Genomic DNA, 13386 nt, shown 5'->3' on the forward strand with positions numbered 1-13386 from the left:
TGCTTAATAACTCTCTCACTTTTTGGACCCTTACCTCTGGGGTAGTACAAATGATAAAGCACACCCTTATCCATCAAAAAGTCATTAGACTCCCTAACCACTGTATGTGCTAAATTCCTGTCATCAGGGAGAACTCTATCTTCTAGATATCTAATGATGTGAACCAAATCAGGATCATTAAGTTGATTGACCCTAAGGTTGTCTGGAGTCCTGTCTAACACTGGGGTGTCACTACCAGGGCTGCTTTGCTGCTCTGACTCAACATGACCTTCACCTCTGGTGCCTAACACAGTAACATTGCCTGCTATGCTATCAGACCAGTGTAGTGTGTATTCAACCTCTCTTGATATAGGGGCTACTATGACCTCATGTACGGGGTCATTTGGGTCTGGGTTGGACCTCTCAGGGTAATCACGTCTAGACAAACCATCTGCATTGGAATGTTTACGGCCTGCTTTGTGCTCAATCACAAAGTTGTATCCTTGTAACAGGACTGCCCACCTTGCAATCCTACCTGCTTTCTGTTTTGAACTTTGTAACGTTTTTATAGCCATATGATCAGTAAGCACAGTGAATTTCTTTGTAGCGAGATACACATGAAAATGTCTAATACCTTCTACTAATGCTAGACCCTCTAAATCTGTTATGCCCCAGTTTTTCTCTGCCTTTCTCAAAGCTCTACCGCCATATGCCACAGCTTTCTCTTTTCCTTCAGCACCTCGCTGGCCCAACATGTATCCTATTGCCTTTGTTGAAGCATCAACATACAGGATAAATTCTCTATCGAAATCTGGGTACACCAGTATAGGTGCAGTAGTCAAACACTGTTTCAATTTGTCAAATGATTGTTGACATAGTTCTGTCCAATGGAATGCTGTATCCTTTTTCAGGAGTTCATTCATAGGTGCTACAATCTCTGCAAATCCTTTAACAAATCTGCGATAGTAGTTACATAACCCTAAGAATGCCCTGATATCATTCACTGACTTAGGAGTGGGGTATTCTGATACTGCCTTAATTTTCTCTTGGTCTACACTGATACCATTCTTTGTGAAAATGTGACCCAGGTACTTTACCTCTGTAACTGCAACATTACATTTTAAGGGTTTTAGTTTGAGATTGGCCTGACGCAACCTCTGGAATACCTGAGCTAAATGGACCAAGTGATCTTCAAAAGTTGAAGAGAAAACCAGTATGTCATCTATATAGACAAGAGCAAACTTGTAAGTCAGATCTCTCAACACCTCGGACATAACCATCGAAAATGCTGACGGTGAATTTGAAAGACCAAACGGTAGTTTAGTAAACTGATAAACACCTTGATGAGTGACAAACCCTGTTTTTGCTTTTGAATCCTCCGCTATTGGAATTTGCCAAAACCCTGATCTTAAATCTAAGCTAGAGTAGTATTTGGCATTAGCTTGACCTATTGTGTCAGATATGTCCTCAAACCTAGGTATCGGAAAGCTCATAGGTGATGTGACTTGGTTGACCTTACGATAGTCAACGGCAAACCTATACTCTCCATTCGCCTTCCTTACTAGCACCACCGGACTTTGCCAAGGTGTATTGGCTTCTTCGATGATTTTATTCTCTAACATCTCCTTTGTTTGCTTTTCTATCTCTGACTTAGTCTTTGGTGATGTTCTATAGAACCGTTGTTTTATGGGCTTAGTGTCACCTGTGTCTATTTCATGGAAATACAAGTTTGTTGTTCCTAACTCTGACAAGTCCTTAGCAAAGACATCCCTATTCTCACCTAGAAAAGCTAAGAGAATGTTATTTTCTTCTTCTGACAGTGCTTCTGAATTAACCTTTACTCCTAAATCCTTGGCTATGCTGATGTTTTCCCTGGTATAAAACTTCTTATCAGTACCTATAGAGGCAATGCACTCACCTGGCAGTGACTGCTGCTCTGAACCCTCATTTGCTAAATCATCCTCAGTAATTGATGTGACCAGGGCAATAGGTTGCCTGGCCTTTAGACTAACGACTGAATTAGTGGGGTTCAGTACCTGGTATATGGTTTTGTTGTTTTTCACTTCTGACACACATCGTGCCCCCATTACTCTATGCTTAGAAGGTAGGCTAGAGACAGGCCCCAACAACTTGAGCCCTTTTTCCTTACTTTTGATTTCCACTGGTACAGATGCTACTGACCTAGGAGCTACTTGTATGTTACAAACTAATCTGGCTAAGCTTGTCCTGTTTTTAATCTGCGTCTGTATAAAAGCAACCATGGCAATACCTCCTTCTAATTCCAAGCTTCTATTCCCACAGTCTATCTTTGCTTTATGTTTTTCCAAAAAGTCTGTACCTAATATGACTGGGAAACTTAGACTCTCTACCACCTGAAATGTTTGTGTCAATTCCAGATATCCTATTGAGATGGGGAGTGTCACCTTTCCTGTGATTCCTATGTCACTACCATTAGCGCTATACAGGCATTTCAATTCCGAATTCTCTACTCTAAACTTTTCTCCTAGATTGGTTGCCTCAAATACCTTTCTATCAATACATGAGATCCCTTGTGCTCCTGTGTCTACCAAAGCTACATATGTCTTATTTCCTAGTCTCACATGTATCTGATAATCTTTTACATCTAAACTTACTTTCTTACTGTTCCCTTGAGTTATTTTACTACTTTCCTTGCTGTCAAAAAGCTTTCCATCATTGTGCCCTTCCTTAAAGACAGGCGCGTACCCCTATTCACTATGATTTTGCTTTTCCTTGGACTTTTTCATTTTCAAAGATCTACAGATAGCCTTAATATGACCCTTTTTGCCACAGTGGTAACACACTGCATCTCGGAACCAATATTTGCGTGCATCATGCTGGTACTTACCACAGTGGTCACATGGATATCTTGTTCCTTGTCCATTTCTCCTGTCATCTGGCCTAACACTATTCACTCTGCTGTCCTTCAACAAACCAAGTTCTTTCCTACTGGTTTCACATTCTTCTTTTAACAAAGCGAGTTCCTGTTGAAGACTTTGAATTGTTCCTGACACATCACTATGGTCTGAATGTCCAATTGACTGGGCCATCGATCCAAACTTAACTAGGTCTGCTATCGTCTTAGCTTCCTTGCCCAGTACAAATCCGTTTACTTTCTGGTCAAGTCCATTAATTAGCACGTCAAACACCTCTTTGTCCGTCCTCTCTAATTCGTTGCCCTTGGCCACCACTTGTTCTACATAATCTTGTATGTCCATTCCACCTTGACTCGAGTTCAGAAACTCTTTCACTCGAGTTGGCCTGTCCAGCTCACTAGGGAAGAACCTATCTTGAAACTTCTCCAGTAGTTGTTGCAAGTCTTCATGTACAACTGGCTGCAGCGTGTACAGCCACTTCTCAGCCTTGCCTTTAAGGAGTAGGGAAAATTGTAGCGCCTTCTCCTCCTCCTTCCATTTCCTAATTTTGCACACTTTCTCAAATTTTGAGAGCCAGATTTTGGCACAACTTTGCCCATCAAATTTCTCCAAATTGTTTATGCTGTCTTTTGCTGCCATTTTCTTTTTCTTGAATGCTACCAGGGCATAGTTGTTTTCGCCCTGGTACCCGGATATCTCCACCAATTTATCACCACCACATAATTCTGGTGATGCTATCTCTTCGGGAATCAGAACTCAACGATAGTGTACTCCAGTTCCACTTCCTTTATTCATTCAGGTTACATCTTGTACTTGACTTATACTTTATCCTTTCTCTCTCTGGCTCTCCGTTTCTTCTCTCTACACATTTCCTTCTCTCTCATATATATCTACAAACTACTGTCACTAATTCTACATTTACTAAATCCACTAATTCTATTGGTTAAATATACCCTAAGGAGGCGGGACTTACTTATTGGGACTGAAGTCTTTGATGACCATTTCCCTGTCGAAGGTTCCAGATTACACCCATCAACTGATTAGTCTAAATGAGCCCTACATCCACACACCATTGTCCACCAACCCTTCACACAGACAATACCACACTCTTCATTCTCTTTGACTTCCTACCACTGTGTGTGGCCTGCTCTGCTAATAGCTCAATCTCTTTTTAATATCTTTTCAATTACTATCTTCTTACTTTTCTGATCTAACAAACTGTCCCTTTTCTACCTGTCATACTTATTTGATACTTGGAGGACAGTTATTGGTAGTTACTGATGAGTCATACTTATTTGATACCTGTAGTAACTGGTGAGTCATGCTTATTTGATACTTGGCTGACAGTTATTGGTAGTTAGTGGTGAGTCATACTTATTTGATACTTGGAGGACAGTTATTGGTAGTTACTTGTGAGTCATACTTATTTGATACTTTGAGGACAGTTATTGGTAGTTACTTGTGATTCATACTTACTTGATACTTGGAGGACAGTTATTGGTAGTTACTGGTGAGTCATACTTATTTGATACCTGTAGTTACTGGTGAGTCATACTTATTTGATACTTGGAGGACAGTTATTGGTAGTTACTGGTGAGTCATACTTATTTGATACTTTGAGGACAGTTATTGGTAGTTACTTGTGAGTCATACTTATTTGATACTTGGCTGACAGTTATTGGTAATTACTGGTGAGTCATACTTATTTGATACTTGTAGGACAGTTATTGGTAGTTACTTGTGAGTCATACTTATTTGATACTTAGAGGACGGTTATTGGTAGTTACTGATGAGTCATACTTATTTGATACTTGGATGACAGTTATTGGTAGCTACTAGTGAGTCATAATTATTTGATACTTGGAGGACAGTAATTGGTAGTTACTTGTGAGTCATACTTATTTGATACTTTGAAGAGCAGTTATTGATAGTAACTGGTAGGTGAATGTCATGTATTTTTTTCTTTTTTTTTCCAGGATAAATTCAATTCTGTTACCAACAAACGATTATGCATGGCATTGTCTATCTGTACAACGTAAACTTTATTTGTCCAAATATCTCCTTCATCTATTGAATAATATCTGGGGAACTTGGTTACACCATACACAGAAGTTATTGCCCTTTGTTTAAATTTCAGTGTTGAAGCTAGGGGGTATACTGGAATCAGGTCGTCCATCCGTCTGTAGACACAACGATCTATACATACCGGCTATTCCTCCTAAACTACTGACGGAATTTCAATGAAAGTGTATTGCAATAACCCTTATACATTGTAGATGTGCTTAATCTATATCATGTTGTAATTTTGTGGTAACCATGGTAACTAGGTCACTATACTTTGTTTTTTGGGTGAGTCTTTTGACACAATGATGTACCAAATACTCTTCCTACACTACTGTGGGAATTTTAACGAAACTTTTTGGCAATAACCCTTATACATTGTAGATGTGCGAATCTATATTATTTTGTAATTTTGTGGTTACCATGGTAACCGGGTCACTATACTTCTTTTTTTGGGTGAAGGGTAAATTTCTCTAGTAAACTCCTCATAAACCTGTGAACTGCTTCAAGTCAAACTACGTACACACAGGAGTAATAGGGACCATGTGTAAATGTGCATTCATGATATTTCTCTTAATCTTTGGAACATTTTTTTTCAAGAAAACTCCTATATAGCTATCAACCGATTTCATTTGGAATGTTAGGGACTCATATTGTGTACATATGCATGCAGGTTTTTCTCCACAAATTTAGGTTGCCATGGTAACATGTTTACCAAAAACAGGTTTTTGTTGGAAAATCTTCACCAGAGGGGCGGTTGAGGGGCAGTGGAGGGGCGGGGGTTACATGCATGTATACGAGTTGGCCTTCTGGACGACAGTTCTAGTTCAATTTATCTGTATTATTCCTGTTCATCCAAAACATTTTATTGTTTAACAGCTATAATTTAACACCTGAATAAAACCTCTACAAAATATGTATTGAGATAGATATAAATCAATTTATTTATTTTGTCATCATTAATTTTCAGACTCGCCCACAAAGCCAACAATTATCACCTCATCTCAGTCCCCTGTTCTCGACAGTTCTGTGACAATGGGGTGTATATCAACTTCGCAAAGTCAGCCTGACAACCATGAGTTGGTTTTAACATCTACATGGAAACTTAATGGAACTGAGTTTAAAAGCGGCAGATTCTCCTTCCAAGGCACCAGCCTCGTTATCAATCCAGTACGACTGAGAGACAAGTATACCCGATATACATGTGTGACTAAGGAGACTGGACATGGATACAATGGACCAACCTCAGTGGAAAGTCAGGAATTCCGACTAACACCTCGCTGTTAGTATATCATCAATGTAACAGTAATATTATGTGTATATTTGATATACAATTATTAAGTTTGAGAAGATATGTCAAACAGTAAGAAAGATAATCTTTAACTCCTGTAGTGTGAAATAGATGGATATCATTCCTTGATCATATTCATCAGGATAAGATTTGCTCAATTGACACTCAGAGTTAAAGCTTGCAGATTCCATTAAAATGTGTCACAACAGACAGTCAACTATTCAAATGACAGGGATGACTGACTTTATTAATCATAAATATTGGAGAGTTATTAAGAGTTTACTACAAAGACGATAACTCTTCCGTTTAAAACCTTCTGTTAAGTTCCTTTCCTAAAGTGAAGATTATCAGGGAAACCAATTAGATTTAAGTTGCTACTCACCTGCAACATACATGATGGCGAATGAGGGTTGAGTAACATGGGCAGTAGAGTACCACAAGTTATTAGCTAGGTTGAGTCACAATAGCAGTAGAGTACCGATAGTAGAAATATAAGGTTACAGTATGGTTAATGAGGGTTGAGTCACAAGGGCACAATATGAAAATCGAGTTAGGGTTGAGCAACCAGGCCACAGTATGTTGAGTTAAGGTTGACCAAGCCATAAGGGCACAATATGGTGATTTAGGGTTGGGTAACTAGGGCACAGTATGGAGAGTAATTGAGTCACTAGGGCACAATATGGTGAGTAAGAGTTGAGTCACTAGGGTGAAGAATAGTGAGTTAGGGTTGAATCACAAGGACACAAAATGGAGAGTTAGGGTTCAGTCACTAGGGCACAGTATGGATGAGTTTGGTTTGAGTCACTAGGGCACATTATGTTGAGTTAGGGTTGAGTCACTAGGGTGCAGTATTGTGAATTAGGGTTGAGTCACAAGGGCACAGTACGGATATTTAGGGTTGAGTCCCTAGGGCACAGTATGGTGAGTTAGGGTTGAGTCACTAGGGCGCAGTATGGTGAGTTGGGGTTGAGTCACTAGGGCACAGTATGGTGAGTAAGAGTTGAGTCACTAGGGTGAAGAATAGTGAGTTAGGGTTGAAGTCACTAGGGACACAGTATGTTGAGTTAGGGTTGAGTCACTAGGGCACAGTATGTTGAGTTAGGGTTGAGTCACTAGGGCACAGTATGTTGAGTTAGGGTTGAGTCACTAGGGTGCAGTATGGTGAGTAAAGGTTGAGTCACAAGGACACAATATGGTGAGTTGGGGTTGAGTCACTAGGGCACAATATGGTGAGTTGGGGTTGAGTCACCAAGGGGACAATATGGTGAGTTGGGGTTGAGTCACTAGGGCACAATATGGTGAGTTAGGGTTGAGTCACTAGGGCACAGTATGATGATTTAGGGTCGAGTCACCAAGGGGACAATATGGTGAGTTAGGGTTGAGTCACTAGGGCACAATATGGTGAGTTGGGGTTGAGTCACTAGGGCACAATATGGTGAGTTAGGGTTGAGTCACTAGGGCACAGTATGATGATTTAGGGTCGAGTCACCAAGGGGACAATATGGTGAGTTAGGGTTGAGTCACTAGGGCACAATATGGTGAGTTGGGGTTGAGTCAGTAGGGCACAATATGGAGAGTTAGGGTTAAGTCACTAGGGCACAGTATGATGATTTAGGGTCGAGTCACCAAGGGGACAACATGATGATTTAGGGTTGAGTCACCAAGGGGACAATATGGTGAGTTGGGGTTGAGTCACTAGGGCACAATATGGTGAGTTAGGGTTGAGTCACTAGGGCACAGTATGATGATTTAGTGTCGAGTCACCAAGGGGACAATATGGTGAGTTAGGGTTGAGTCACTAGGGCACAATATGGTGAGTTGGGGTTGAGTCACTAGGGCACAATATGGTGAGTTAGGGTTGAGTCACTAGGGCACAGTATGATGATTTAGTGTCGAGTCACCAAGGGGACAATATGATGAGTTGGGGTTGAGTCACTAGGGCACAGAATGGAGAGTAAGGGTTGAGTCACTAGGGCACAATATGGTGAGTTAGGGTTGAGTCACTAGAGCACAATATGGTGAGTTAGCTAGGGTTGAGTCACTAGGGCACAATATGGAGAGTTAGGGTTGTCACAAGGGCACAACATGATGATTTAGGGTCGAGTCACCAAGGGCACAACATGGTGAGTTAGGGTTAAGTCACTAGGGCACATTATGGTGAGTTAGGGTTGAGTCACTAGGGCACAATATGGTGAGTTAGGGTTGAGTCACCAAGGGGACAATATGGTGAGTTAGGATTGAGTCACTAGGGCACAGTATGGAGAGTTAGGGTTGAGTCACTAGGGCACAGAATGGAGAGTTAGGGTTGAGTCACTAGGGCACAGAATGGAGAGTAAGGGTTGAGTCACCAAGGGCACAATATGGTGAGTTAGGGTTGAGTCACCAAGGGCACAATATGGTGATTTGGGGTTGAGTCACTAGGGCACAATATGGTGAGTTAGGGTTGAGTCACTAGGGCACAATATGGTGAGTTAGGGTTGTGTCACTAGGGCACAATATGGTGAGTTAGGGTTGAGTCACTAGGGCACAATATGGTGAGTTAGGGTTGTGTCACTAGGGCACAATATGGTGAGTTGGGGTTGGGTCACTAGGGCACAATATGGTGAGTTAGGGTTGAGTCACCTAGAGCACAGTATAGAGAGTAAGTATTGAGTCACTAGGGGACAACATGATGATTTACGGTTGAGTCACCAAGGGCACAATATGGTGAGTTAGGGTTGAGTCACTAGGGCACAGTATGATGATTTAGGGTTGAGTCACCAAGGGCACAATATGGTGAGTTAGGGTTGAGTCACTAGGGCACATTATGGTGAGTTGGGGTTGAGTCACCAAGGGGACAATATGGTGATTTGGGGTTGAGTCACTAGGGCACAATATGGTGAGTTAGGGTTGAGTCACTAGGGCACAATATGGTGATTTAGGGTTGAGTCACCAAGGGCACAATATGGTGAGTTAGGGTTGTGTCACTAGGGCACAATATGGTGAGTTGGGGTCGAGTCACTAGGGCACAATATGGTGAGTTGGGGTTGAGTCACTAGAGCACAGTATGGAGAGTAAGTATTGAGTCACTAGGGGACAACATGATGATTTACGGTTGAGTCACCACGGGCACAATATGGTGAGTTAGGGTTGAGTCACTAGGGCACATTATGGTGAGTTGGGGTTGAGTCACTAGGGCACAATATGGTGAGTTAGGGTTGAGTCACTAGGGCACAATATGGTGATTTAGGGTTGAGTCACCAAGGGCACAATATGGTGAGTTAGGGTTGTGTCACTAGGGCACAATATGGTGAGTTGGGGTTAAGTCATTAGGGCACAATATGGTGAGTTAGGGTTGAGTCACTAGGGCACAATATGGTGAGTTTGGGTTGCGTCACAAGGACACAGTATGGAGAGTAAGGGTTGAGTCACTAGGGCACAGTATGGAGAGTTAGGGATGAGTCACTAGGGCACAGTATGGAGAGTTAGGGTTGAGTCACAAGGGCACAATATGATTTAGTGTTGAGTCATAAGGGCACAATATGGCGGATTAGGGTTGTCACCAAGAGTACAAAATGAAGAGTTAGGGTTGAGTCACTAGAGCACAGTATGGAGAGTGATTGTTGAGTCACAAGGGCACAGTATAGAGAGTTAGGGTTGAGTCACTAGGGCACAGTATGAAGAGTATTAGTGTTCAATCACTAAGGCACAGGATAGAGAGTTAGGGTTGAGCCACTAGGGCACAATATGATGAGTTAGGGTTGAGTCACTAGGGCACAGTATGGAGAGTAATTGAGTCACTAGGGCACAATATGGTGAGTTAGGGTTGAGTCACTAGGGCACAGTATGGAGATTAAGGTTGAGTCACTAGGGCACAGTATGGAGATTAAGGTTGAGTCACTAGGGCACAATATGGTGAGTTAGGGTTGAGTCACTAGGGCACAGTATGGTGAGTTGGGGTTGAGTCACTAGGGCACAGTATGGAGAGTTAGGGTTGAGTCACTAGGGCACAGTATGGAGAGTTAGGGTTGTGTCACCTAGAGCACAACATGATGATTTAGGGTCGAGTCACCAAGGGCACAACATGATGATTTAGGGTTGAGTCATGAGGGGCACTTGACAAATAAGGATTGAGTCGCAAGGGCAAAGAAAAAGGTGAGTTAGTCTGAGACACAGTATGGCCTAACGATTTAGATATGACATTAACGAGCAGCTTAATTACATATATAAAATCTCGGCTGAGGGAGTAATTTGCTTCTTTGGCTTAGGACACATATATATGAAATGAGCAGGATAACAAAATACTGTATTCTGAGAGTGATACTGTGGTCATTGGGTGTTGATATTATCATTTCAACTCTATTGTTTTAAAGTATCGGTGAGATATGTATAATTAAATATGCCATGATGAAGGTTTCTGCCAATCCTTCCACCTGCTGTCAACAACCTTTATTTTAAACCATTCACTACTAAGTTCTGAATAATTGGATAGATTTTGATTGAATGTAACCTTGAGCATCATTGGGTACAAATATTTCGAACCAGTAAACTAAACGTTTTGTAGAAAAATAGTTTCAACTTCCATTCATGTACTATACAAAAGCTGAGAGAGGGATCCCAAAATGGTCAAAATATATTAGTCAAACAAATTGTGTGTTGTAAACACTTGTGAGCAACATGGTTATTTTGTGCATTATACAATGATACAGATGAGCTGATTGTGATCCCCTGAAACTTGCATTTTTTGTTGAAATTTCCCTTACAAACAAATAACAATTGTCATCAGTCCCTGGTGGTTAGCCATGCATATGTATATGCTAAAAATTGATCAAGTTACTGTCGTTAAATTCCACCCAAGTAGTGATTTATGGGCTTGTAAAATATCACTAGATTTGCTATTTAGATGACCCTTATATACATGTAGCTACATGCTTGTGTGACCAGACGCTTGATGTCAAGTAATATTTCCAGTTCCAGCTTTTATTGGTCTTCTCTTAATATTGGACACGTATGACAATCTACTGATGTTATCCTTTCTAGCTCTCGCTTCACTCTCTCAATCTTGGACCAGCATGACAACCTACTCCTGATGTTATCCCTTCTGACTCTTGCCTCTGTCTCTCCTGCTACTCCTACTGTCTTGCTACTCTGCTACTGTTTCTCTCTACTGTTCGTACTGTCTCCTCTCTGACTCTCCTTTAGTTTTACTTAAGTTAGGATTTACTTGAGATGCAAATTATCTGACTGATGTTTCTATTGGTCAACTACATGATATGGGTGGGCTTATCTTCCTGAGATGGACAGCTATAGGTGGTCCAGTAATTGTCCACTACTCTGTCCAGAGTTTCCCAGGTTAACCCATACCTTTTAATTATGCTTAATGATGCCAATCTCCCTTCTTCTTTCATCCAGCTTCCTGCCTTTCTTTTACATCATACATTATCTCACAATAACACCCTGTTCTTAACATTCTGTCTTCCATTCTATCTCTTTTACCTGACATCAATCCATGTATTCCTTTCTTTAAATATCTCTGATTATAAAACATACTGTCCTCACATTTTCCCATTCCATACTATCATACTTGTATTATTAGCTCACCTGGTCCGAAGGACCAAGGTGAGCTTATGCCATACCGTGGCGTCCGTCATCCGTCCGTCCGTCGTCCGTCCGTCAACAATTGACTTATTTGACTTCTTCTTCATAACCGCTGATCGGAATTTGCACAAACTTGGTCAGAAGCATCCCTATGGGTTGAGAACTCAAAATTGTACAAATGATTGGGCTGACCCCCTGGGGGCCTCTGGGGCGGGGCCAAAAGGGGTCAATTTGGCGTTCTTGATATAAGCGACTTCTTCTCTGAAACCAAGCAATGGCCATCGCTCATATTTGCCTTGTAGCATCACTATGAGGTGGGGATTCAAAATTGTACAAATGATTGGGCTGACCCCCCAGCTGCCTGAGGGGCGTGGCCGAATGTGGTAAATCCGGCTATATTCATATAAACGACTTCTTTTTTGAAACCAAGCAATAGCTATCACTCATATATGCCCGGAAGCATTATGGGGTGGGGATTCAAAATTGTACAAATGATGAGGCTGAGCCCCCAGGGGCCTGAGGGGCGGGGTTGAATGTGGTCAATCCGGCTATATTCATATAAACAACTTCTGCTCTGAAACTAAGCAATGGATATTACTCACATCTGTATGGTAGCATGGTTTTGGGGTAGAGGGCAGGGTCAAAAGGGGTCAATTGGTCTAAACAAGTTCTTCTCTGAAACCAAGCAATGGATATCACTCACATTTGTGTGGTAGCATCCCTATAGGGTCGCCCCCAAATTCAATTTCATTTCATGGATTAATTAATGCACTTTTTGCATTTTTAGTATTAAAATAAAAACAATGTACATGTACCCATATAAAATGCTTATGATATATATTGACATAGCAATACCAGCAACAAATATACTTAAGCATCATTCTTGTTTCATATCTCATGAAACCAGGTGAGCGATACAGGCCTTCTTGGCCTCTTGTATATATCTTAATTTACAGAAAATATTTGGCTTACATGTACATAAAAACAATGAACATCAAATCATGGCCTATCTTCTTACACAATGTAAAATATATTTCAGTACGTACTTTAATTTACATTTTTTTCCCAGATGGGCCTCAGTTTATAAAGATAGAGGGCACTGAGGGTCGGTCTCCATTGATCAGGGAAGATGGGTATGGTCCTGTGGTCTGTAAAACTGACTGTAACCCATCATGTGTCATGGAGTGGCGGAGACAAGGCGCCTCATTGATATCGCCACGTGGGACAACAGATAATCAGCTGGAGTTGAGGGACAGTAGACTCCCCAGAACAAGGGAGGTAACTTACACCTGTAAAGCACGACTGTCGACAAATGCAGGTTTCACTGCACCAACAATGGAAAAGAAAGTAACAGTTGAAATTTATTGTAAGTATATGAAGTCTGGGCAGGGATGAGTCAATTCCACTACTCTCTTTGCATAGAGATAGAATTTGGAAGTTTGACTGAGAGTATATGTACTATAGGCATAATAAAAAAGGGGGTGGGGGATCGATCAAGGGTCTGTGGGGATCAGGCGAGGAGATGGGAATTGGTTGGGAGATGGGGGTCGAGGTTTGGAGGTTGTGAGTGGAAGGTGGGGGTAG

General features: G+C 41.4%; 1 protein-coding gene across 3 annotated transcripts in view; it reads left to right on the forward strand.

The window, feature by feature from the left end:
- LOC117315989 (nephrin-like) overlaps positions 1–13386 on the forward strand; it is a 402896-nt gene that overhangs the window by 261966 nt on the left and 127544 nt on the right. The window contains exons 4-5 of one of the 3 annotated variants that reach the window (XM_033870471.1): positions 5905–6216; positions 12872–13168. The exons of the other annotated variants lie outside the window; for them this stretch is intronic. Of the exons in view, the coding sequence (XP_033726362.1) occupies positions 5905–6216; positions 12872–13168 (609 nt within the window). The remainder of the gene's footprint in view (positions 1–5904; positions 6217–12871; positions 13169–13386) is intronic. 3 annotated transcript variants of the gene reach the window in all.

The sequence above is a fragment of the Pecten maximus genome, chromosome 17 (genome assembly GCF_902652985.1).
Source record: "Pecten maximus chromosome 17, xPecMax1.1, whole genome shotgun sequence".
NCBI lineage: Eukaryota > Metazoa > Mollusca > Bivalvia > Pectinida > Pectinidae > Pecten > Pecten maximus.